The 25,304-nt window shown below is 40.7% G+C and overlaps 1 protein-coding gene across 1 annotated transcript in view; it reads left to right on the plus strand.

The window, feature by feature from the left end:
* The window catches only part of prom1a (prominin 1a), a gene marked incomplete at its 5' end in the record, with an annotated part of 90,352 nt that extends 65,048 nt beyond the window's left edge, over window positions 1–25,304 (plus strand). Inside the window, 14 exons of the mRNA XM_080746108.1 lie at window positions 661–813; window positions 1,725–1,848; window positions 2,578–2,681; window positions 4,007–4,091; window positions 9,879–10,025; window positions 11,232–11,303; window positions 13,232–13,324; window positions 15,209–15,226; window positions 16,318–16,371; window positions 16,519–16,599; window positions 16,689–16,757; window positions 17,828–17,917; window positions 20,052–20,167; window positions 25,201–25,304. Of these exons, the coding sequence (XP_080602234.1) occupies window positions 661–813; window positions 1,725–1,848; window positions 2,578–2,681; window positions 4,007–4,091; window positions 9,879–10,025; window positions 11,232–11,303; window positions 13,232–13,324; window positions 15,209–15,226; window positions 16,318–16,371; window positions 16,519–16,599; window positions 16,689–16,757; window positions 17,828–17,917; window positions 20,052–20,167; window positions 25,201–25,270 (1,276 nt within the window). The 3' untranslated portion in view covers window positions 25,271–25,304. The remainder of the gene's footprint in view (window positions 1–660; window positions 814–1,724; window positions 1,849–2,577; window positions 2,682–4,006; window positions 4,092–9,878; window positions 10,026–11,231; window positions 11,304–13,231; window positions 13,325–15,208; window positions 15,227–16,317; window positions 16,372–16,518; window positions 16,600–16,688; window positions 16,758–17,827; window positions 17,918–20,051; window positions 20,168–25,200) is intronic.

A 25,304-nucleotide genomic window follows, 5' to 3' on the forward strand; every position in this document is an offset into this window, starting at 1 on the left:
AAGTGGCTAAGTGTTTTTTGTTTGTTTTATTTTATTAAAAGAAAGATAGCTGTCATGCTGTGTCATGCTTTGGACGTGTAGATTTGATCTTGAAGTTCATGCTGCACTGTGCAATTTTTAGACAATGAAAAGTATTCAGACACAAAGCTTGGACATGGTAGATTGTTGCATAAAAAGATATCTATACCTTTGTCACTATATTTATTGAGAACATTTAGTGTGTTATTGTTACCTGTTATTGTTGCTATTTCTCTAACCATTACCATACCTTATAGTGAGGGGTCAGACTGTTAGTCTGGGCCTGCCCCCTACAGGTTAACTAGCTGTATTGCAATGGTATTTGTGCCATGACCAGCAGCTTTAGCTCTGACGTTAGTCGTTGCAAATTTAACGTTGGCTATTCAAAAATAGCAGATATACAAGCTCACAGCGCAACACTTTGTGCTGTGCTGCAAGCTTGTACACCTACTATTTTCTAACATTTATTGAAAAATCTTGAAAGTGTTTGGCAAAATGTTGTATCGTTTTGAATTACGAAAACATTTGACAACTACCAATTTAGAATGCATTTGTTGAATCGGCGAGTTTGTCTCTGCCCGTCATTGACGGAACTGCGGCTGTGGCGTGGCAGTGAGAGAGCTGTGTTCTAAACCTCTACAGGTGGATTGCGTGCATCGCCCTTTGCTGCATGGTGGTCCTGGTCCTGGCCTTTAACTACCTGGGCCTTCTCTGCGGCACCCTGGGATACGACAAGCACGCCTCGCCCACAACCAGAGGCTGCATCTCCAACACGGGGGGAACGCTGCTCATGGCGTGAGTGGACTCAGCTACTCACCATGTTCCCTTTCATTTGTTTTTAACTCTCAAATACCTGGAACGCGCCCGAGTCGCGTTAGATTTTAACCACTTTAACCATTATTTTATGCTTTAACTATTGAAAAATAGCAGATATACAAGCTCACAGCGCGGCACCGAGTGCCGCGCTGTGAGCTTGTAGATCTGCTATTTTTGAAAAATCGTGAAAATGTGTGCAAGTCTATGAATATCTTTGACCCGATCTTTGACCCGACTTCTAAATCCTTCTTCTAAATCATGTTGTTCTCAAACATTTTCATGTCAAGGACCCCCAAAATTACAGGTATTTGGCCGCGGACCCCCATCTCAAAATATGTTGTTCCAGGGACCCCCCAGAAGCAAATATTTGGTTTACAAATGTTCGCTTTTAAATAGACATATTCAAAGACTTGCAAAGAAAAATCATGATTTTTCAAAAATAGCAGATCTACAAGCTCGCAGCTGTGAGCTTGTATATCTGCTATTTTTCAATTGTTAAAGCGGTCATTAATCCTAGGCCTAAATGGGTTAATTACTGTTGCCAGAAGAATGACCTGTTCTTTTATATTGACTGTGAGATTATTGAACTTTGAATCAAAGTTCCACTTTTGTATTATGAATTCACTAGACGGATTCAACAGACTGTGCACCCGCATTAATACAGTACAATTCTTACGCTCGTAAAAGTATTATTACGCTGTGAAATCTAGCGTTGGATTTAACTCTGACACTGAGAGTGACAGAATTGATCCATAAGGTTCGCCACATGAATGTGGTCAAGAAGTTAAATGTATTTCTCTAGCACATTAATAAAAAAAAAAAGAGTAAAACATGTGTTTATTGATTTTTCAAATGGCAAAAGTATTCTGTCTGTCTGTGTCTCCCCATAGTGGTGTGGGGTTCAGCTTCATATTCTCCTGGGTGCTGATGGGAGTGGTGACGGCCATCTTCCTAGTCGGCGGCAACATGGAGAAGTTGGTGTGTGAACCGTTCCACACAAAGCAGCTCTTCCAGGCAGGTTCCACAGCTGAAAGACCTCACATTTATAGTATAGCTGACAGAACCAGGGGCGTCACAAGGGGGGGGGAAAGTGGGACTGAGTTACTAGGGCCCAAGGTGAAGGGGCCTTAATTATTTTATACTTTAGCGCTATTGAAAAATTGCAGATATACAAGCTCACAGCGCGAGCTTGTAGATCTGCTATTTTTTTAAAGTCGTGAAAATGTGTGCAAATCTTTCAATATGTATTTTTGTACATTTTTGAACATTTGTAACTAAAACTTTGCTTCTGGGGGGTCTCTGGAACTAAATATTTTGAGATGAGGGTCCGTGGCCCAATACATATAATTTTGGGGGTCCTTCAAAAAACCTCAGAAGGATTTGACTCAGAAAGACTTGCACAAATTTTCAAGATTTTTCAAAAAATTGCGGATCTACAAGCTCGCCGCGCGGCACTGTGAGCTTGTATATCTGCTATTTTTCAATAGTTAAAGTACAAAATAATGCGTAATAGTGCGTTCCTAGTCTAAATGGGTTAAACCCCCCCCCCCCCCCTATGAAGAACATTCATGGGGGGGCCGCAGTGAAGCCTTGTACCCAGGGCTCAGAATTTGGTGCGACACCCCTGGACAGAACTATGGTAGTGCTGATCTATTCTGTAGGGCGATGATCTGTTGTTAATGTACTGCAAGAAGCCAGCTGACTTAAGAAAAATGACATGTTCTTTCTGGCTTCTTATCCCAGGTGGTGGACACTCCACATCTGGTGCAACCTGAGTGGAGGAACTTTGTCCCGGGATACCTGTACAACGACTCAGAGCTGGAGCTAACAGTAGAAAGTCTGTACAGGTAAGATTGTGTCCAAATACCTGAACATACTGTATTGTGTAGCACTGAAGCTGATATTCCATAATGCATGCAAACGGAATTATGCTAGCGATCGGCCAAATATATTCATGTAGAGCAGGGTTCCCCAATAGGCTTCCCCATTTGCGGCCGCGGGGGGGTACTGTCTGGCCCACACCAACCCCAGTAATAATGGTGGTATAAGAGCAGCAACAGCACTAGTATATTGTCGTTGTCAGGTGGAAATCTCGTATCTCCAAATTTGTACGTTCTTTTGCAAATCATACAAGTCCGTTGCACAAAAGTAGTGAAAACAGCGGATGTTGCAATGTTGTGGCCCTCGGCTTGTAGACATAATTCGGCCCTTGGGGAAAACTAATTGGGGAACCCTGATGTAGAGTATGTAATATAGCAGCTTGGTTAACAACTCATATCCATTAACACACTGTATATACTTTACTATCATTTGTCCAAATAAAAGAATATCAATTTAGATAAGACTAGCTCCATTCCTAATACAGTGTCAGTTACATAGGGAGTGCTTAATTAATATTCCCTATGTCAGTTACTATATATTTATTAAAATTGTACGCACACATAAATAATGAGTCTGCTTCTGTCATCCTTTACACAGGAATACTAACCTATTCTTGCATTTAAGCCACTGTGCTTCGGAGGTCCAGATGTGTATTTATGCGTGACATTTATGCATTGCTGAAGTTTGGATGTGTGATGTTTAATTAACTTATATAAGGGAAGTTGTTTCTTCCCAAGACTTCTTGTATAATTACTTGGCCAGTTATTTGTATTTCATAAGTTGTAGTTGTTATCCTCCATGGATATGAACGTAATTATGGTAGAAATGGTGTTCATGTGTAAATTCTTTTGTTTATGGGATTACATGAACTTCCTTCATCTCCGAGGGCATGTGTTCAATAGCGTGGAACGTAGAACCACTGTCCTTTTTCCAAACAGAATTGTCTCATAAACCTGGGATAACAAGTCATTATACTGTATTCCGCTCTTTTAGGACAGAATGGTTTGATCATATGCCTGTAGTGTATTTTTTTCCCCACAGGGTGGCAGCAGACATTAGATTGGAAACTATGGAGGTGTTCATGGCTTAAAGCTGACATTTCATTCCATGTTTCTGTTTTATCATTTATTGTGTGTGTGTGTGTGTGTGTGTGTGTGTGTGTGTGTGTGTGTGTGTGTGTGTGTGTGTGTGTGTGTGTGTGTGTGTGTGTGTGTGTGTGTGTGTGTGTGTGTGTGTGTGTGTGTGTGTGTGTGTGTGTGTGTGTGTGTGTGTGTGTGTGTGTCATTCTCAGTGACTGCAAGGAGAACAAAGGTATCTACACAGCTATGCGACTGGACAAGGTCTTCAATATCTCCTCCTTCCTCAATGCTACACTGGTCAGTGAAACAGTCACACTCACAGTCACACACACACAAAAAGGTTCTGAGCAGTTAACTTGCACATTGTCCCATGTCTGTTGGACATGGAATTTACTTTCACTTGAATTGAAAGACATGAATTGGTATGCCCAAATGCAGTGGGCCAGACCACATGCATGCACTACTGTACTTAGTGGTATTCTGCCTTATTAGTAATACCGGTACTCATTCCTAGTACTCTACTTTAAGTGCTTCTCTTGCAGCCTGCATTGAATTGTTTAAAAGATTTAAGATTTTCACCTGACAGGTTGAAAGTAGTCACAGTCAGATGTTTTAGAATCAACCTATAGAGCATCGCAGCGGAAGTGGATTCCTGGGGTCACTTAATATTCCCCATTCATTTTCGCCATAGACTTTTACAAAAATATGTATAACAATTATGTTAAGCCTCGAACCAAGCCATCCAGGATGGAGGTGAATCATGACCATATAACCTTTTTTTTCTATGAAAAGAACATTTTGAAAATCGCTAAACAAAGGGTAGTTATTAAATGTAGTATATCAAATAATGTAATATTAAAATATGTTTTCACATAGGATCAAAGGTTATATGATCAGGATTCACCTCCATCCTGGATGGCTTGGTTCGAGGCTTAACATAATTGTTATAAATATATTTGTAAAAGTCTATGGCGAAAATGAATGGGGAATATTAAGTGACCCCAGGAATCCACTTCCGCTGCGATGCTCGATTCCAATACTGTGTATTAGAATGGCTCCATGGTGCCAAAAACAACACCGTCTGATAAAAATGTCTTAGTGTTCTACAAAAACAACAAACATGGAATTAACTTCAACAACTCTTAATCTCACTCTCTCATTAGAGTGTTTACTTGACCCAATGCCAGCTCTATCTGTTCACCAAAGACGTTTAGTACCAGCCTTGCCAGTCTGCAAAATTATCCAGCCTCTTGTTATTGTAAAGGATGCCAATCGATAACACTGTCTGATAAAAATGTCTTGGTGTTATACAAAGTCATGGCTAGCGGCTGGCATTTCTGCTACGTCAACACTGGTCATTTGTCATCATTTTATACACATGCCATATAAGGAGTTTTGTTCCAAAGCCAGAACACCTACCAGTTGAAGAATGTGAGCCCTACCCTGACAAAATGACTGGGAGCAACAGTTGCTGTGGTCTCCCCTCCATGCTCATAATAATGTATGGTGGAGTTGTATTGCTCAGTTATAGTTATTGGGGTGTTAGCAACATGTGTATCCCCAAGTGCTTTGTATTTATAATTCATAATTCACATTACATCAATAGATCAACATTATTTTCTTCAATTTTGACCTTTCAACTTACAGTAAAGAGTTTGTTGCAAAATTAGTCATCATTGCAAAGAGTGTTTTACATAACCACAGGAACCCTAGTGTCCATATTTCTGGGGTGAACATTCACAGAGAATAGCAGATCTACAAGCTCACAAAGCATCGCAATGCGATATGTTGTGAGCTTGTAAATTGACTATTTTTGTTGAAGATATGTTGAGTAGACGTGAAAAAGGAGGGGGCTTAGTATAGACCTCTGGGGGACCCCAGGTAACTAAGAATATAGGTTTTTTTAGGATGTTATCATGTGTACCAACCCTGAGAATGGGGTCTCATTCTGTGAAGCTGGGTGCAGTGCAGTCACACCCAGGCTGTGCACACCCTATACTGTACTGTATTTATGCCATTAGCTTCACCTTATTGCTAGAAATCTCTGCCTCTCTTTACATATGACTCACATAAAACAAAAGCCAAAGAGACAAATCATGCAGCCTGATCTGGGATGTGTAGGACATAGATAGACTAGAGGGTTTATGCAAAGTAGAAATTTCAGAGGATGTGGTAGAAGATATTGGCAGCATGTAGTAGATCACACTCCAAAACATATCCATCTTAGGTATTGAGCCTTAAAATCTCATTATTTCCAAGAAAATCAACTTAAAAGAATTTGATCTACCGATGGCAGTACAGTGATGTGCCTTTTGTACGATACTTTACTGGTTTATAAGAAGCTGAACATTGTTTCACTACTTGAAATCTGTTATTATTATTATTATTATTATTTGTCACAGCCTAAATTACTGTAGGCTACATTTGAAGAAAAACAACATTTTAAACATAAATCCTTACAGAAATTTGTTTATTTTTTATTATCTTTTTTCAGCGTAAAAGTAATTGCACATGGCCCATGGGTTATATAACACTGTATCATCTAAGTAAATAACAACGGGTGCCAACATTTTGTTCTTTTCTCTTTATAGTGTCGGGCAAAAACTGACTCTGTACTGACTTTTTTTTATGATGGGAAACTGATGTTTTGTTTGTGTCTGTGGTGTGGTTGCATCTTGCTATTCAGCAAAATAGGTCAGCCTTCAACTTACTGTACACTGGTTATGGTCCTTATAAACCATGGAAAGCCAACCAACTATTGGAATTCAATTGTGTTGATTTTTGTACTGTTTGAGCTGTGTATTTGATTCCCTGTGAGAAATCTATAAAGATTGACTGGGAGAAAACCAAAACCAAATAGTTTCTAATGAACACCATGTTTCTCTTGTAAAAGTGTTTTTTATTACTGCTACTCCAAACGGTACATCTTTTACATCGATGGTAAACTTAAGCACAGGGGTTTCTATTTGTTTCATTGTTTTGGCCGTTTTTATTTTGTTTTGCTGCCAAAAAGAAGAGCTCTACCAGCTAACAACATGCTGCGTTGTAGATGTGTTCTTTTTGACAAACGACAGTACCACAGTATACGACTTTGTCTTTACTCTCTTCTGCCATGTTGTTCCAATTGATTTAGCTCATTGTAATGCTAAGAGGAATTAAGACACTGGTAGTAAGACAGCTATAACCTTGAGGCTCCTAAATGGCCAGTATGTTGCTACACTGAACCTCAGTTTATTGATGCCATTTTACAGACCAAGTAGTGTTGTAATGTAAGTGATGTTTATAATATATTAGTCACAGTAACAAGCAAGTAAGGGTCAGGAGGACAATGGTGGTACACAACTGTATATTCCCCTGAGCCCACAATTATTATGGCAAGGATAATAAGTAATTTGTCAACATACAGAGAGATCCCGCCAGGGGAGCAGGAGTTCCCATTTGCCCCAGGTTCGATTCCCGACCTCATTTTGTCTTAGTCGATTCCAGGCTCTGGCCAGCAATGTGTCGAATATTGCTTTCACAGGGGAAATTCAATTCTCAATGGATACAGTTTCCCTTTTCTTTTCTTTCTTTTTAATTATGTTTTTTTTCCCCGCTTGCTTTTGCCATTGTTTATACCGCATTGCATCTTCCAACCAGTAGAATAGTGACACACCCACTTTGGTTCCCAGTTCAGGGCAAGAAAAAACAAGTACTGCAGTTTTCACCACCCTCTACGGTGCAGAGCAGTTCCCATACGGTGATGGAGAATGTGAGAATACTCTCCATCTTAAACCTTTAGAAAGCCTCCGGCACTGAGGTATTTAGGCCAGCCTACCTCAGCCTCCTGAGGAAATAAAGGCGCTGTTGGGCCTGCTTTAAGATAGTTGTTAGTGGTCCTAGGACACACATGGGCAACATAAGGCCCGGGGGCCGGACCCGGCCCTTTGACCATGTACTGAAAGTTCTTAAAAGGGGTGAAATAATAGTCTGTGAAAAAAACGTTTTAGACAAAGTTTACTGAAGTGCTCTGGTAGGTTGAATACAAACGAAGAAAAAGATACAAAAATGGCTTTGGTTTACAGCAGCGTTAGCTGGCCGGCTCTTGCACAATATCACAACAGCACTGTAGCAAACGGAAGTATAGTTTTCCCGGCTGTTTTCAGGTTGTCACATTACACAACGTTAAACCAAAACGTAACTTCCTGTTGTTCTCTTCAAAATAAAATGTCTTACGTGGTTCCAAATAAAACACAAATTGTGTTTTTAACTGTAAATAGCATTTCTTTTTAACTGTTTACTATTTATTAACTCAATGTTTTTATCACAAATTAATTTATACTTTTTTAACCACAAATCAATATGATTATGAAATAAATAACAACAGACCATCTCAATCCGGCCCTCAAAGTCATCAAAGAAAAACTAAATGACGCCCCCCCCCCCCCCCCCCCAAAAGAGAGAAAGAAAGAAACTACATTCTATAAATTGATTTAACTTGACTCCAATTAACAGTAATTAATATTGACGATTTGAGTACATACCTCCGTATGATGTACTCACATGTTTTTGTTTATAATGTAACAGTGAAATAGTCAACCTTGAGTTCTTATTTATAACATCATCTAATGTGTTTTATCAATGGCCTATGGAGTGGTGCATGTCAGATTAGATACAGTATAAATGTATAGGCTAATTTAAAAGATGATATGGCAGATTCTTTTATATAACTAATAAACTATAATATCTTTATTGTAGGCCAGAGTGCAGTCCAGCTGTCTCGTTGTGAAAGGACCTCATTGTAAAGTAGTCTGGCATGTCTAATTGTCTAATTTATGCAGTTTTAACATCATTCTTAAGTTATGTGTTTCAAGTTTCAATTCAATTGTACAATGTGTGGCCTTTCACTTACTTTAACGTCGTTAGTAAGGCCCTCTGAAAATAAATGCTTCCCACCACTGTCCTAGGAAATGACCCCCCCCTCCCCCATGGAAACTGCGGTGCATCAAAGCTAGAACAGGTGTAGCCTAGCTGGAGCTAGACTTCATCCCCACACATGTTAAAACATGGATATACGCAGTTACTAGTTAGCTGCATAGTATATAGGCTGGCCCCAGGCTAGAACAGGTGGGCCTAGATGCCTAATAGAGGCTGTTAGACTGGTGAACTCCAACTCCAACTCTCAGAAGTAATGTTGGAGAACCCAGACCGGTGCCCGTTGGGAAGAATAGTCACCATTGATATCCAGTTGTGCAATACCCGTTGTATCCGCCTGTCTGGCTCTTTTTTTATGCCCATATATGGTGTTCTGTGTCCAGGCCAGTCTGTGATGTCATCTCCAAATTTGGGCACTGTAGTGATGTCAGTCAGTGATGTCATTTGGGCATTGTTTCAGCATGCTGCTGTTATGATGGCGACACTGTTTATTTAGTGTCAGTGATGTCAGCATGCAGACAGACGGCGGACAGACAGACATTCGGTAAATTAATAGTTATGTCATCATGCTGTCGTGTCATCCTGATTTGATAAATGCTGGATGCTATACTGTTATTGCCAGACCCATGAAATGGGTAGGCCTACATAAGCAAATGTCGGTCTGTCCCTTTTCTATATAAAGGGTATATATGATGATGACATGATGATGACATGCCTACAAAAGGCATGATGTCATAAATGATGATGACAGACAGGGGGTCTGGCACAACCAGGTTGACCTGGTCTAGTTAATATGCTGCTCAGTTTTAATTATTTTTTCCCCCCTTTCTTTCCTTTTTGTTTACTGTACAATGCTGGTCCTGGGTTTTCATTTGTAAGCACGTAAATGACAAATAAAATGTACTTTGAACTTTGATTAATAACACATTTTCGAGGTTGAGTAACATGTTGCATCCCAGTTGTCCGACGGATTTGGAATGGCTGTCAATGCTACAATAATAGTACAATAAGTGATCCAAACTATATCGTCCACGGCAACAGTTGTCATTATAGTTGTGGTGTGCACACTGCCATCCATTTGAGTTAGAACGATTTTCAAAACAACATATTCATAGTTATCGCTATCATGCTCGGCGCGAATTGCCCTTTAATCCCATGTGGCATGTCCAGTTCACTAGGGACGTGGTGGGTGGGCTGGACGGGATCAAGATCGACCTGAGGGGAATCGTGCTGCTTGAAGCAGAGGGCAGGCAGAACCTCCTGGCCTTCTCTGACGCTGGCCTGTCCGACATCAACTACGCAGACTATCTGGAGGAGGTGAGACGCGTGCACACACACACACACACATGCACACTAGGGCATTAACGACTTGTGATTTTTGCAAGTCTACTCGACTCAGTAAAAAGGTGAGTTGAAGTCGACTTTATGATTTGATGACGTCATCACATCACACACGACCCCCCAGTTATTTTGGGGGGTCCCCAGATGATTAACTTAATGTGAAACATTGTTTTCTCACTCAACTGTAAACAAACCAACACAAAGTTTAAGTGTATAGAGGGTATCTTCACATTTCTAAAGTGCTAATTTAAGGACTTTTCTAATAAAAAATTGTCAAATATATAGAGGCAGAAATTGTAAAAATAGCCGATCTACATGCTCACAACGCCTCGCAATGCGAGGCGTTGTGAGCATGTAGATCTGCTATTTTCACAATAGAAAGTATTTCTTTTTTCTTTTTTCAATTTGGACTTTCGACTTTCTCTGGTGGGAGTCGACTTGTGTAATGAAGTCAACTGAGTCCACTTATCGACTTTTTCGTTTATGCCCTAACACACACACACACACACACACACACACACACACACACACACACACACACACACACACGCACACAGTGTCTTCTAACAGCCCATTTAGTGGTAATGGTCACTAAAACGAGCAGTAATGTGATTTCATGCTCTTTAGCAGTCAGTACAGTACGTGGGCCTGCCAGTGACCACTTCCACATTCATCCTCTGTCAGTTCCAGTGACACACAGCAGACATGCATGCTCTGCGTCCCTATCAGCTGCAGCGTGCAATTCAGTACACTGCTGCCATCTGTCCAGGAATGCTGACGCTTGATTATCCCAAACTATCTCTGCCAAAGCAAAGAGAGCGTAGGAACAGACCGGGCAGGGACTGTGCTAGACACCCTGACCTGTCAGGAAGAGTCACACATTTTTTTGAAACGTCAAATATGACATGAATCTGACTCTTTCATTCCCACTTCAGAGTGACAGCGAGCAGATGGATGAAACTAAATAAAATGTTTTGATTTACACCAAATCTCTTTGCCGAAAATAGACGATCCACAAGCTCAGTTTGTAGATCTGCTATGTTCGCCAAATGTTTGTCGCTAGGGTTTGCCGCTACGGTTACAAGTGCTTAAGTTGAGACATACAGTACTAGTAATAAGTGTGAATGTGCTGCACTGAGGAATAAAATGGAAATGTTATGCTTTATTTCCAATAATCTCCAGGTCAACAAAGGAGTCACTGAGGTGGACCTGTTGTCATTTGCCAATGAGCTTGAGGCTCAGACAGACCTCATGGTGAGACCGCCTTGTTGCCATACAAACCTCTCTGCACTGTCGTTGTCGGGTGTATGTCCAAAACCATTCGTTTTGTATTTATGTATCCTTTTGAAAATGATTTAAAAGCACACAACGCCTCTCATTGCGAGGTGTTGTGTGCTTGTAGATCTGCTATTTTCACTAGTTTTGTGCGACAGTCTTGTATGATGAAGCAGGGCTTTACTTTACGAAAAAACATACACATTTGAATAGCCGATCTACAAGCTCTGATATTTTCTAAATATTTGTATACATTTGAAAACTTGAACTATTCTTTTATATGAATTGATAGGATGTAAACAAAGTGTCAGCCTGACAATTGCCAAAATTATTATTTTATCATTATTTTACGCTTTTTGTGGAAATCTTTGAACAGAAACACATATATGAAGCATATTTCTTTTATAAAATATTTTTGAACATTATTTTTAATTTAGCATCCGTTTTTCAAGAAAAGGTTGACTATAGCTCCTTTTAAGTAAAACAATTTAAGTACTTTTTCCACCACGGCTATCCTCTACTCCGCTGGAAAGCAGACACATAGTGTAATCTCTGGGAGCGGTTTGAGTAGCCTAGCCAGCTAGACATCCCGACCCATGTTAAAACAAGGAGGCAATGATACTGCAGTTAGTTAGCTAGATGCATTAGTATCTAGGCTGGCCCCAGGCTACGGTTTGAGTGCTCCATGCCTTCAGGGTGGCTGACACTGGTGGGGGCCAGCACATGACACATTCATTTCCTGAAGTAGTTGTGAGTCCGGAGCAAGGGTCCTGTCAGGGCTATTAACCCTCCCTGATCAAAGAGTGTCCCCCCTGCTCCTGATTCCTCATCCTCCCCTACGCCTGCTGGGCTGGCATTCATCTGCTGTCCATCTGCCCTGGCCAGGGCAGGAGTCCAGTATAGTGTGTGCCAGCGGCTACGTCATTGTAGTCCTTAGCGGCCATCTTTTGGGACAAAACACAGGTGTTTCAATTGTTTGATTGCATAGAACTAATGCTTTACTCCAATCAGAACACCTGTGTAAGGCTGTGTTTACCCAAGAAATGGCCGCTCTTAGAACTACATTTGGCACACCCTATAGAGCTGTCACGATTATGACATTTCAAATGACGATTAATTGTCACTCAAATAATCGCGATTAACGATTTAATTGTGTTTCTGTCGTCGACAATTACTTTCCTGTTTGGCTTTTAGCCTTTGAAGTTTCACATGGCAAATATGACGCTTAACCTAAATATACAAAGAAATTACTTACATATTTGACAACTTTAGCTTGAAAAAGAACATTGATAGTGGAAATAGCCGATCTACATCCTCTATTTTTGAATAATTGTGATTATGTCAAATAATTGTGATATGTAAAATATGATACAATATGTAATAATCGTGTCAGCTCTAGTCCAGTAGTTCTCAAACTTAAAAAGGTCATGGAGCCCTATAACTCTGAGAGTGTACAAATGGAACCAAAATTGACCCGTAAGGTTCCATTTGTTTCCTATTGGTACACTCTCAGAGTTGCAGACCTGTAAGGGTGCATTTGGAAACCCCCTCAAGGAACCAGAGGGTCCCTGGACCCCAATTTGCTTTAGTCACTCAGGAAGCAGGTCTACATTACTTCCTTTTGGACATGGGGCAAAAATAACAATGGACTGCTATTGGTTGGCTGGCAGAATAGTGACAGATTGCTAGTGGTTAGAAGGGAAAGGAATGCATGTGCTCGTGCTTCATGTCCACTTGAATTATCTTGTGTTTATGATCTGTCGTAAAACGTTAAAATTACACTGTGTGTGTGTGTGTGTGTGTGTGTGTGTGTGTGTGTGTGTGTGTGTGTGTGTGTGTGTGTGTGTGTGTGTGTGTGTGTGTGTGTGTGTGTGTGTGTGTGTGTGTGTGTGTGTGTGTATTGACAGCCCAAAGGCACTTTGCAGACGGCTCTGAAGGACCATGCCAACAGCTTGCGGCAGATCCACAGTCACCAGGTCCTCCCCATGGAGCAGGGCATGGTAATCAATAACCAATTCTCTAATAGCTTCTCCACGTCAGATATTCGTGTCACACATTTGGGGACCGATTTTCAGGGACATCTCAGAGGGGTCTACTACCTTTTCCCCCTCTTCCCCCCCCCCCCATCTTCGGGCATATAGTAGAGATCTTTCCGAGATTGAAACTACGCGGGATCTGACCCGGTCCAAGCCGGGTAACGGGGCCGTTTACGAGCCATTTACCTCGGTGCGGTTCGGTGCCACTATGGAGTGCGCCGGTTCTCTGATCGTGACAAGAGCGGTTCCATGATACCTGAATGGACCCGGCGATGGGTGTCGCTCTCCATTCCGACATGTCGCCACTCCGAAATTGACTTCTTATTGTCGGAGTGGCGACACTTCCATAGAGGTTAGTTTAGGGTAAGGGTTAGAGATAGGGTTAGTGACGGAATGGTGACATGTCGGAAAGGAGACATGTCGGAGTGGCGGGGTGTAACCCCCGGCGATTGGCTGTTACATCTGTCAATCACCCCCGCACCCCCCTTTTTTTTCCTCCGGTCAGTGCTATTGGCTGCCTTGCTGCGTCACGTGACTTTTCAGGAAGTACTGGCACTACTTTTAATGCTAAACAAAACAATATGCTCTGCTGCGACATAAATTAACAGTGGATTATCATTAACAATGATCTAAAGAAAACGTGGATTTATTGTTCCTGTCCACATTATTGACTGGGAAATACGTTAATGTCCAGGGGTGAGCAGGAACATGCAACGGTAAGAGAGAAATACTTTTTACACCTCTTCATAATAACGTTGACATTCGGTCATTTCGGATCTCGGCTCCGGTTCCGACATCTCTGCCCCGTTATCGGATCTAATTTTTGTAATAACAGGCAGGGCCATTCGGCCCGGATCCATCGTGTTCCGGGGCTGCTCAGGTAACGGTTCTCAAATTCCAAATAATAGACGGGGCCATTTGGGTCCAGCTCCATTTTCCCCGGGTCCATTTGGGTTTGGGTTGTTAAAATTGGACCCGTGAAGACCTCTAGTCTATAGTTTGCTAAAAGGCCTGGATCGAGGGTAGGCTTTTTGAGAAGAGGTTCGATTACTGCGGTTTGATTATTGAGTAGGGATGGACCAATCTGGGTCAGGACCTCTTCAAGTAATCTAGTGGGGACTGGATCGAGGAGACAGGTCGTTGACTTGGAGGAAGTTGTAATCGAGGGGAAATTCAGAGAGCTCGATTGGGGAGAGACTGTCCAAATACACACTAGGCTGCTGAGCCATCCCTGAGGAAACGAGGACCAAACTTGACAAGAATTCTGGGAATTCAGATAGAATTAGAGTGTAGGGGCCAGTTGGGGCGGTACACTGTGACAAATAATAGTGGCTGTGATGATTTCCAGCTTGGGTGTGAAAGATTAAGAACTATGCTTTCAAATTATTGAAATGATGAAAGCTCGAGTTGACCTCCCGTCCGGCCAGTGTCACGAGGAATATGTACCCTAGCATTCCTGTTCTGCGCATGTCATAATAGGCAAATATTCTGTGAAATTCTGTAAACATCTACAAACTCACATATAGGGTTTAACTAAGGGGGTTAAACACTTTCAAGGTTTTTCTCAAATGTTAAAAAATAGCAGGTATATACAAGCAGATATAAAGGCTCTGCTTATTTTGATATATTTTTGAAAAATCTTGAAAGTTCCTGAAAAGTAAATGTTCAATCATTTTGAATTACGAAAATGTTTGAGAACTACCAATTTAGAGGGCAGTTGTAGAATCGGCCTCAGGTCTTAATGGGTTAATAAGGACTTTGACATTTGGGGCTTCTGCTTGTACATTGCATCTCAGATGTTTTCTTTGTCTGTTTCTGTTATTTGCTAAAACCGCATTCAACATCCAGAAATATGTTAGAGCGAGGGTAAGCATCTCTATCCTGAGTCAAACTGTGTACACCTTCTCCGTTTGTGTTCCCTCCACTCCATTTATTCCCTCCCATCATTTGGTGCACAATGAAACCTAAGTATCATACTGTATGAACGTGTTGTAAGACGTGGTCGTGTAATGTATTTTGTGTTCATAATAAAACCAGTTAGAATGTTTCGTTCTTTCTCCAAAATAGTGGTAGCACATTTTTGAACATTTCTAAATTCACCTTTCAGATTTTAGATGTTTCCATTGGCAGTAATGTGGTTGGCAGTCCCTGGACTTCTCATATTGGAATGAAATTCATGTTCGTGTTTGTCAAATTAGAAGTTTTCCTCTGCGTGTCTTTAGTGAAAGCTGACTAATGAATTGTATTCCTGCAGTTTGCCTAGAGGGTGCACGATGTAGCAGAGTTCCCAGCAATCAGAGGGATCACCAGTACTCACGGACATGTCCCTCACACACTTTTTATTTATTTAGGCACGAGCAGCATCCAGAACAATTCACATTTCAGCACACACACTTATTCAGCATTATCTTAACTTTAACATTAAAGCTGCAATCCAGATCCTTTTTTTGTGTGAACAAAACGTTTATTTTGACAAATCTGTAATGCAGAGTATTACTAGAACATAACTAGTACATTTGCAGTGTTTGGAGATGTACAGCTCTTCTATTGAGACATTTTGACCCTGTGTTCGGGTGGGGCCACTACAAGCTGACAAGTGGTATTGCCTGAAGCTCAAAGCACAATATCTCCCCTGACCACGCATACGTTCCATCTTAGCTCATTGGTAGAAATCTCCCGTGCGAGGAACTGGGTTTGAATCCCAGGATGGACATTTCCTTGAGCGCGGGTAATCCCTCTGATTGTAGTGAAAGCATGCCGAGATGAAGTTTTCGTTCTTGTCGGCAAGAAATGTGTACCGTGCAGTATAGATTATGCTACAGTCTGGTTGGTTCCCTGCCTGCAACTCCCACTCCGCTGTGTTTCATTGGTGTACATACATGTATTCCTAGGTGACCCCAGCATGTAACCGCTGCTGTTCGACAGTGTTCATTTGCATTGTTCATTTCCTCTTACAGAGCACACTGAACCAGAGCATGAGGTTTCTACAGAGGACGGCTTCAGATCTGCCGGTCAGTGTGAAATTCATTGTGCAACATACATAAACATTTCAAAAGTAGGAGATAAAGTATGAAGTGTGCGGTTGGAGATAGCTGTTTCTAGTTTAATATGCTTAAAGTCAACAGACTTAATTCTCCTTTCGTTTTATTCATTTTCAGAATAAAGTCTTGGTTGTCCTCGATGCCATTGACGCTGCCCAGTATCTCATCTCTCAAAATGCAACACATTTGATCAACCAGGTATGCACCGTTACTTTAATTCAGTGTAAAGGTGACTCCATTCAATGCAGGGATAAAGTCCAACTGATATATTTTCCAATCTTTCCCAGGAAACAGGGAAATACAAAGGGACCATTCGTAGCTACTTCCATCAATACCTAGAGTGGGTCATGACCTCTGTAAGTATTGAGTGGTAATTCATTAAGTCATAGATGCTCAAAGCTCGCTATGGTGTTGTATAATGACACACAGGATGTACATGATGTTGTGCCCACAGATTACTGGAATATAGGATGTTGTGTGCTGTGGTAAAGAGCTTTGCATGTTTGGGTATAAATATAGAGTGGGCCAATAACAATGTCAGTCTCTATAAAGTCCAGGAATTTGCTTTGTGGCATGCTGGTTTCTGTTAGATCCTGCTGTGAAAATGCAAAACAAATCTGAAAAAAGGCCCTGTTGAGTTGTTTACCCTGAATATATTGCTCGGTTCACTTGTTTTGCGTAAAGAATTAATACGACAGTCTGTAATCAGTATGACCATGACCAATATAGGCAATTGGTCTGCCTGGGGGAAGCGGCACGCTCAACCTCACAGGATCCACCCTTTTCCGATTGTAGTATAGGACTGCTAGGCAGTTAGGCCTACTGTCAAACAATAACAATGTATAAAAAACAAGACCTTTCACTTGCACACAATTACAAGAAATCATCTCATTCATGGGTCTTCAACAGGGGGTACGGGACCCCTAGGTGGTCCTCAGAGTTACTACAGGGGGTCCTCCAAATCTTTGTGTGATAGAAACTGTTTTTTCTCCATTTTTATATTAACCACTTCAACCCTAGCGTCCATATTTGGAGAACTTTAGCCAAAAATAGCAGATCTACAAGCTCACAATGCCAGCGCGAGGCGTTGTGAGCTTGTAGATCGGCTATTTTCAGCAAAGAGGTTTGGTTTAGAGGGGGAAAAAGAGCAGAGTGAAAGGTCAAGTTTATTAAAGTATTGGTTAAATATCTGTAAACACAAATTGACATGAATCCAAAATACACTGATGATTGTGCTGTCAAACGATGAAACTATATGGAATCTATGAAAAGGTTGTGGGGGTCCCTGCTTCATCTCTCTCTCTCTCTCTCTCTCTCTCTCAACTAAGGGGTCCTTGGCCTGAAAACGTTGAAGACCCCTGATCTAATTGACTCTGCACAATTATCTCCATTATGACTGTTTGATTGTTCTCTGTTTGTGTTGCAGCTAGCTATGGAGGTAGCAGCCTGCAAGCCTTTCAGCAACATGGTGGATACAGTTGAAATCATGGCCTGTAGCTTCCTGGTTGATTCCATGGTAATGACCTCAGAGCTCTTCTGAAACCCAACTCTTAGGGGAGAGGATGTGTGTGGGTTTTCACAACACAAACAACATATTTCCAACCCGGGGTTCGTGCCCAAATACATATGAATTTGGGGGTTCTTGATAGCCAGTGTCCATGGCTTGATTCTCTGCATAGTTTAACGGGTTAGTTTAACCAGATTTAATAGGATCCATAGCCTGTTTTGCTCAATGTGAAGAGAATGGGGCTAACATTACAAGTTTGAGTGGATCATTCCCTGTGCAATTCCATTTGCAGAGCAGGACACTCATAGAGAATGGTGCTTTGGATAGAAGCAACCACCTAATGACAGCACAATTACATAATTTACATAGTTGATGCAAAGAAAGAAGAAGAAAATTATCGCTGTGTTGCATTGGGAAATGAAGTGAACCAGGTGATACAAATGCAGGAAATTCACCTCTTCATCATCTTCGCACCAGTTGAAATAACTCAACTCTGTCAAAGTTAACTTTGCAAATGAAACAACGGGAAAAATATCTTTCCCTACTGTTTGAATGCAGCGTAAGTCAAAGGCACATGTCTCCTAGAGTGGGTATGTACCGTACAGAGTGTTCTAACAGGTCCAGACATAACGCTGTACATTTTACAGACATGAAAACACACACATGGTTTACCTCCAAATGTCCCAGCCAGATATGGTAACAAGAAACTATAGGTTACGTAGATGCCTATGTAATGTTATGTTGTATTTAAAAACCTAATGGGGGTGTGTGTTTGTGTTTCTGCATGTGCAGTGAGTGTGGCAATCGTAAAGTGTCTGCAAGCTGATTGTCTGTGTGTAGTATATATGTATGGTATGTGCGGTGTGTGTGTGTGTGGTTCAAGAGATTGATAAGGTGTTTTCCTCCCAGCAACACATGCGTGCGCGCGCACACACACACACACACACAGAAACCGTAGAGTGAATTCTGAACATTTGACCTCGCTCGGCCCACTCACATATACACAAATATACACACTTGCTCCACATGTCCTTTCCCATGCATAAACTGTATGTACATGCGTTATGCACACGTGCAAACATAAACAGAGATGGCTTCATTCCTAAGCCAGTAACATAAGTGTTAGGTAAAATCCATGTTTTTTTATGCATAAACTGTATTTGCACGCGTTATGCACACATGCAAACATAAACAAAGATGGCTTCCTTCCCAAGCCAGTTAAGTGTTATGTAAAATCCATGGCTTTTATGTTCAAGATGCAAGTCATGGGGTCAAGTCCTTAGCGGGTAAAAAGAAATGCAGTGCACTTACTGGAAAGGAAGTGACTTGCTCCCAGTCAGTTTATGGCCGTTAGGTCTTCATGAGAATTCTGGTGAAGACGGGTCAAAACGTTAATGAACTGACTGGGAGCAAGTCACTTTCCAGTGTGCAGACTCTGTCTTTTCACCTGCCCTTTGATCAGTTTGTCCCACATCTGGGTTTTTATAGTGGATGTGCAAACTCTCTTATTCTTTTAACAGGTCCTTAGCGCCCTTGAAATTCTCCTAGATTTGTGTGATCATGTGAGACCTCATAGAGTAGTCACGTAACAAAGAAGGGCCACTTTGAGAATTAGGGGACAAGAAGTAAAATGGTAGAATTACTTGTATTTTGTTAACAGTCCGACCATGAACCCATAATGTGTTGTGCCGGTGGGGGGGTCTGGTTAGAAGCAGAGTCAGGAAGCTGCTCATTAAAGCCCCTCTTCCAGCCTCTACAGATCCCACCTCTGGCTAATTGACATTGAGTTGGAACAGAATGTGTCTGTAAAGCCACAAGCACTCTCCTTAAAGACAAAACCGGTCATTTTAACAGATGGTTCAGACGATCTGTGATATATTGCAAAAACTAATTATACAGTGTATATTTCATTTTTGACAGATATAACATTTGAAATATGAATTGCCATAAATGTGGGCATTATGGAGATTTTCTGGAGATACTTTAAAAAAAAAAAAATTTGTTTCATTAGACCGTACATTGTAGATACATGAAAGAGGTGGGTGACATGTAAAAGCAATTAAAGCTATTATACTTTGTCAAAAACATTTTCGAAGAAAGAGCATCATGATGTCTTGATGTGTGAATGTTGTCTTTGTAACAGAACACATTTTGGATGGGCCTGGGCTTCAGCACTCTGTTCCTGTTGCTTAGCATCATCCTGGCAGTGAAACTAGCCAAGTACTACCGCCGAATGGACACAGAGGATGTTTATGACGAGTAAGTAGCCTTCATTCTACTATTTTAAGTTAATATCTAGTGTAGCTTAATCCAACTCCACTTTTGTCCAAATAAAGTTGGCAATTATAGTCCAGCTACCTACTGTACTGTACCTACATATTCAATAGTTCATTCAATAGGTAGATGTGCGGTTCATGTTCTCCATTGAATACATGAATGAGCTATTAAATATTTAGATGGAGGCAGTGGATAGTGTACTTAGTCAGGGAATATTAATAAAACCTGGGAATACATTTGTTACCAAACGATTTCTTCACCAATGTGTTCGTAAAGGTGTCTAGTAACATATCTAACCAAGATTGAAATTCAACATCCCTAGCAAAATGTTTGACACCTAGGGTAATTCTGGGTCTCATTCACTTACTACACACTACTATAAGGGGAAAAAATTACTGCCAAAAGATATGCTTTAAGTGGGATGTGAGGGGTGTTTTTCATTATTCTGAATCCATTGGAAGCATTTGTTTTGCACGAAAAACATTCCTTGGGCCAACAATGGACCCCATACAACTGTGAAAAGTGATGACTCACCACTAAACCATCGTTCTTTTGGGAGTGTTTTTGGCCCAATGGATGTTGGGCCTAAAAAGAGAGAAAAAAAAAACCTAAAGAAACTACATTCTATAAATTGATTTAACTTGACTCCAATTAACAGTAATTAATATTGACCATTTGAGTACATAGTACATACCGCCGTATGATGTACTCACATGTTTTTGTTTATAATGTAACAGTGAAATAGTCAACCTTGAGTTCTTATTTATAACATCATCTAATGTGTTTTATCAGTGACCTATGGAGTGGTGCATGTCAGATAAGATACAGTATACATGTTTAGGCTAATTTAAAAGATGATATGGCATTTACGCAGATTCTTTCATAAAACGAATAAACTATAATATCTTTATTGTAGGCCAGAGTACAGTACAGCTGTCTCGTTGTGAAAGGACCTCATTGTAAAGTCGTCTGGCATGTCTAAATTGTCTAATTTATGCAGTTTTAACATCAGTTTCAATTCAATTGTACAATGTGTGGCCTTTCACTTACTTTAACGTAGTTAGTAAGGCCCTCTGAAAATAAATGCTGCCCACCCCTGCCTTCTAGTATAGTGTATAGTAAGTGAATGAGACCCAGAATTACCCTAGCTGTCAAAGATTCTCCTAGGGATGTTGAATTTCAATCTTTGTTAGATATGTTACTACCAGACACCTTAATGAACACATTGGTGAAGAAATCGTTTGGTAACAAATGTATTCCCAGCTTTGACAGGTATTCTGCTAAAATTCCCTGACTACTGTTTGGTTGTCTTTACAGTACATGTAAATTTAACCCATTAAGACCAGAGGCCTATTTTTATTTAATGGCTTTAATAACTCGACTCCTTTCTTCCTTTTGTACAGTGCCAAAAAAACGTCATATTTACAGTCGTTTTGATATTGAGTCTTCAAAATCTTGTACATTTTGGTATCTTTACATAAGATTGCTCATTCTTATAGCATCAAGACAAACTGGAACAAGGTGAAATTGGAAACAAGTGAAATGATCTATTTATTTTTCTATATACGAAAATATATTTTTAAGACTCAATACAAACACTGAAACGTATGCATAGTGTCGCTGTTGGGTGGAAACATTATAATGTATATCCAAAACCTTTGCTTTTCAACAACATGTTGTGTGAGCTTGTAGATTGGCTACTTCTACCACTTTTTCTAGTCACATGTTCAAATACTGAATTCTGATTGGTTTAAAACAGTGGTGAATAGGCCAACAACCTTGAGTTGGCTCATGGACCCCGCCCACTGAAACAATTAATGATTGTAACTAAAGATCCTTGCAAGTTAGAACTGTGTTTTCTTTCATTTATATGGAAAAAGTGGTAGAAAAGCAATTTACCTTTCGAGGTCGTGGGTTGTTACTTGTTTGCTGATTTACCACTGTTTCAGGGTTGTTTGCCACGAGCCGCTGAAACAGTGGTAAATCAGCCAACAACCCACTCCCTCTCATGGTAAATGGCTTACTTTCAGCACTTTTGTGCGACACTGTCAAGTATGAAATGGGGCATTCGTTTATGAAAGAAACAAAAGATGAAATATGGACATACAGGTTTTCTGCCTGACAACGACGATATTATGTAAATGTGTGTGTGCCATGTAGACGTGGTGGTCCACTCTGTTAATCTGTTCTCTCCTCCACTCTTCTTCTCTTGTAGTTCCTCTGTCTCGGGGACATGGCATTTTACTTTGTGATAACCATTTCTACTGGTTCCATCTTCCATCTGTTGTCTTTATTTTTCCCATTCATTTGTTCCGTTTCATTCCTCTCTGTCAAGCACTCTGCACTTTAAAAAAGAAGGAGTTGATGGATTTGCATGTCATGGGTCCCGCTGCAACCCTCCCCGCCGATCCCCCAACCTCCCCCTATCCCGGTGCACACATGCAATAGAGACGTCAACGGCTGATCCGTGACGTTTTTCCCGTCACTGGATCAATACTGATGCACAGAGCCTTTGTTGGGACGTGTCTGTTGCTGAAGATCTCATTAACATGTTTACATCTGTTTTTTTGTATCATTATAGCATTGAGCTACCCATGAAAACGTAAGCTTCGTTACACGATTTCCGCTCCTCTCTGCTTCCATTCTTGCGCATCGTTCTGTCACTGGTCTCTCTGGGTGTGTTGTTGTACATATAACTACTGAACTCTTGGTGCTGGTCTTCTTATGTCTTTTTTTCTAAGCTACAGTAATTGCTCTTAACTGGGTGGATGGTTTCGCTTGTTGTCGTATGCTCTCTTTGAAAAAGTGCCCCCTTACTGTTCAATAAGGGCTCTTATAATCATTACCTTACAAAAGCACCATATCCGCCTGTCTTTGTAAGATGGTGTAAGATTCTTTTTTAAATATATATATATATATAATATAAATTATATTTAAAGGCTTTATAAATGTACAATTCTGTCCTGACACTTGATAGTACTATAGGGATTTTGAAAGCAAGAGGGGGAAAAAGCTTAAGCATGCCATACAGTATATCATGCATTTTTCATTCCCTTTTTTGTATGCAATGTCGTGTTTTCTGTTTGGACATTGGTAATAATGGTTATCATAAGCGTATACAAGGTATCCCCGAATCTGATAATCACAAGGTAAATACCATAGTAGTAATAATGGTGTTGCATGCATGTTTTTTGAGAGTGGAGGCATGCTGGATGGCTCGGGAAGGCCATGTGTTAATGAGCTTAATGAGTCGGATGAATGCAATGGCACGATGCATGCCCACAGGGAGCTGACTGATCATTCAGACACACATCTGGAGGTCAGCGGGATGTTTTGCATCCTTAATTGCTCCTCAACCATGGAACGATCAGACAGCTGTAAAAAGTAACAGTTGCCACTATAAGAAAACAGTGTCTGCTATGTACAGTACCTACTTTCCAACTCAAAAGCCACAGAAGAAACATTGCCACTGTATGTTTATTCATACCACAGATACAAGCATTCTCAGCGTTTAAAATCTGGCGTTTAACGATGTGACACGTTGTGACCTTGTAGATCTGCTAATTTCTACATTTTTGTAATATGGCTTCAAGTGGTCAGTGTATGTAAGTTTTCGGGTCAAAAGTACAATATTTGTATTTGAAATTTAGTGAAAGTCTGGTTTCGCAAAAACCAAATACTAAAGTTAAGTACAGATACTCAAAATAAGTACAGAAATCAAGTAAATGTACTTTGTTATTGTCCACCATTGGAATCGGTATAATCTATTTTGAAATGGCAAATACAGTTGTACGTGATATAGGCATATAGGATTGAGTCGACATAAGTGAAACGTTGATATGCAACTTTTTTTTTTACGTCTAGAAAAGTCAACATTCAATGTATCTGTGGTTTGCAGTCACGCACAATGCCAATGTTTTTCTTTTGTGACCAGGCTGGTATTTTCTTTGGTCATTGAACAAAATATTTGACTACACTCCCGGTGTACGGCATGTTTGGTTTTGGTAGGAAGGTGATACAAATAGTTGGCCCACTTTTTGGTCTGACAATGTTCTATCCTCATCTTTTTTCAGTTTCACTAAACGTGTTATTGTAAACTATTACGTGTTTATTGGGGTCTTAATGTATCACTAAGTCACTAACCCACTGCATGCTCGCTCTGCACGCGGAATGAAAATCCTCCTGTTTCCTCTGTCTAGAGTCAGCCAAACTCCAACGAATATACACCTGGTCCTTTTATTCAGAGAGAGGCAAGCATGTCTGAATGCTTTGGTGTGACAACTGAAAATGCCAGCTTGTTTTGTCTACTTGTTCTAACATGTTCTTTTTTTGTTGGATCAGGCTGTCTAATCAGCTTTAGACAAACTACTTTGAAGGCAGGCAGAGAGCAAAGACACACAGAAAATGTCTGAGGAAACCAGTCACTAGATGCTTTTTGCTCCCATAATTATATTCCATCACTTCTACTAATTGGACATTTTGAAATCTTTGTTTTATTGCATGAATTGATGTGATTTGTTCCACAATGTCTGCTCTGATGGAAAGTGGTGGTTGTGGTGGTGGTGGTGGGGGGGGGGGACTTTTGGATTCTTCTTGGAACCTTTGCCTTTCATATTCAGGACATTTGAGAGGACAGAGTATGGCATTTTGGAATGAAACCTAATTGCACGGTTACCCTCAAAATAATTCCAATTGGAATTAGGTGCTGTTTAACCACTCTTAAGCCCTCAAAATAGATAGACCAGGTGTTCTGCTCTCTGACCTGTGTAACAACTGTGCCATCATGCTGAGGCTCATGGGAGAGCAGCTGGTGTGTAATGTGAAAATTGTCCCGGGCGCAAAATCTACATTTTAGACACATTGCTGTCAGTGACAGAGTCGGTGCAATTTCCGTGCCTGGTACAATTTTCACATGATGTCTGCCCTAACAACAATCGAGGCAGTTGAGAATGTCCCATCTGGCTGATGACGGTGTCCCCTGTGTGTGTATGTGTGTGTGTCTGTTACCACTGTAGCATCCCTGCCTATGACACTATGAACAGGTTCCCTCGGGCTTCTGCTCCACCGAGGCATATTGACTGGTGACAGAGAACTGTCCTTTTACATCTGCTCCTGAAAG

The sequence above is a fragment of the Nannobrachium achirus genome (assembly GCF_963921795.1).
Source record: "Nannobrachium achirus genome assembly, chromosome: 17".
NCBI classification, from domain to species: Eukaryota; Metazoa; Chordata; class Actinopteri; order Myctophiformes; family Myctophidae; genus Nannobrachium; species Nannobrachium achirus.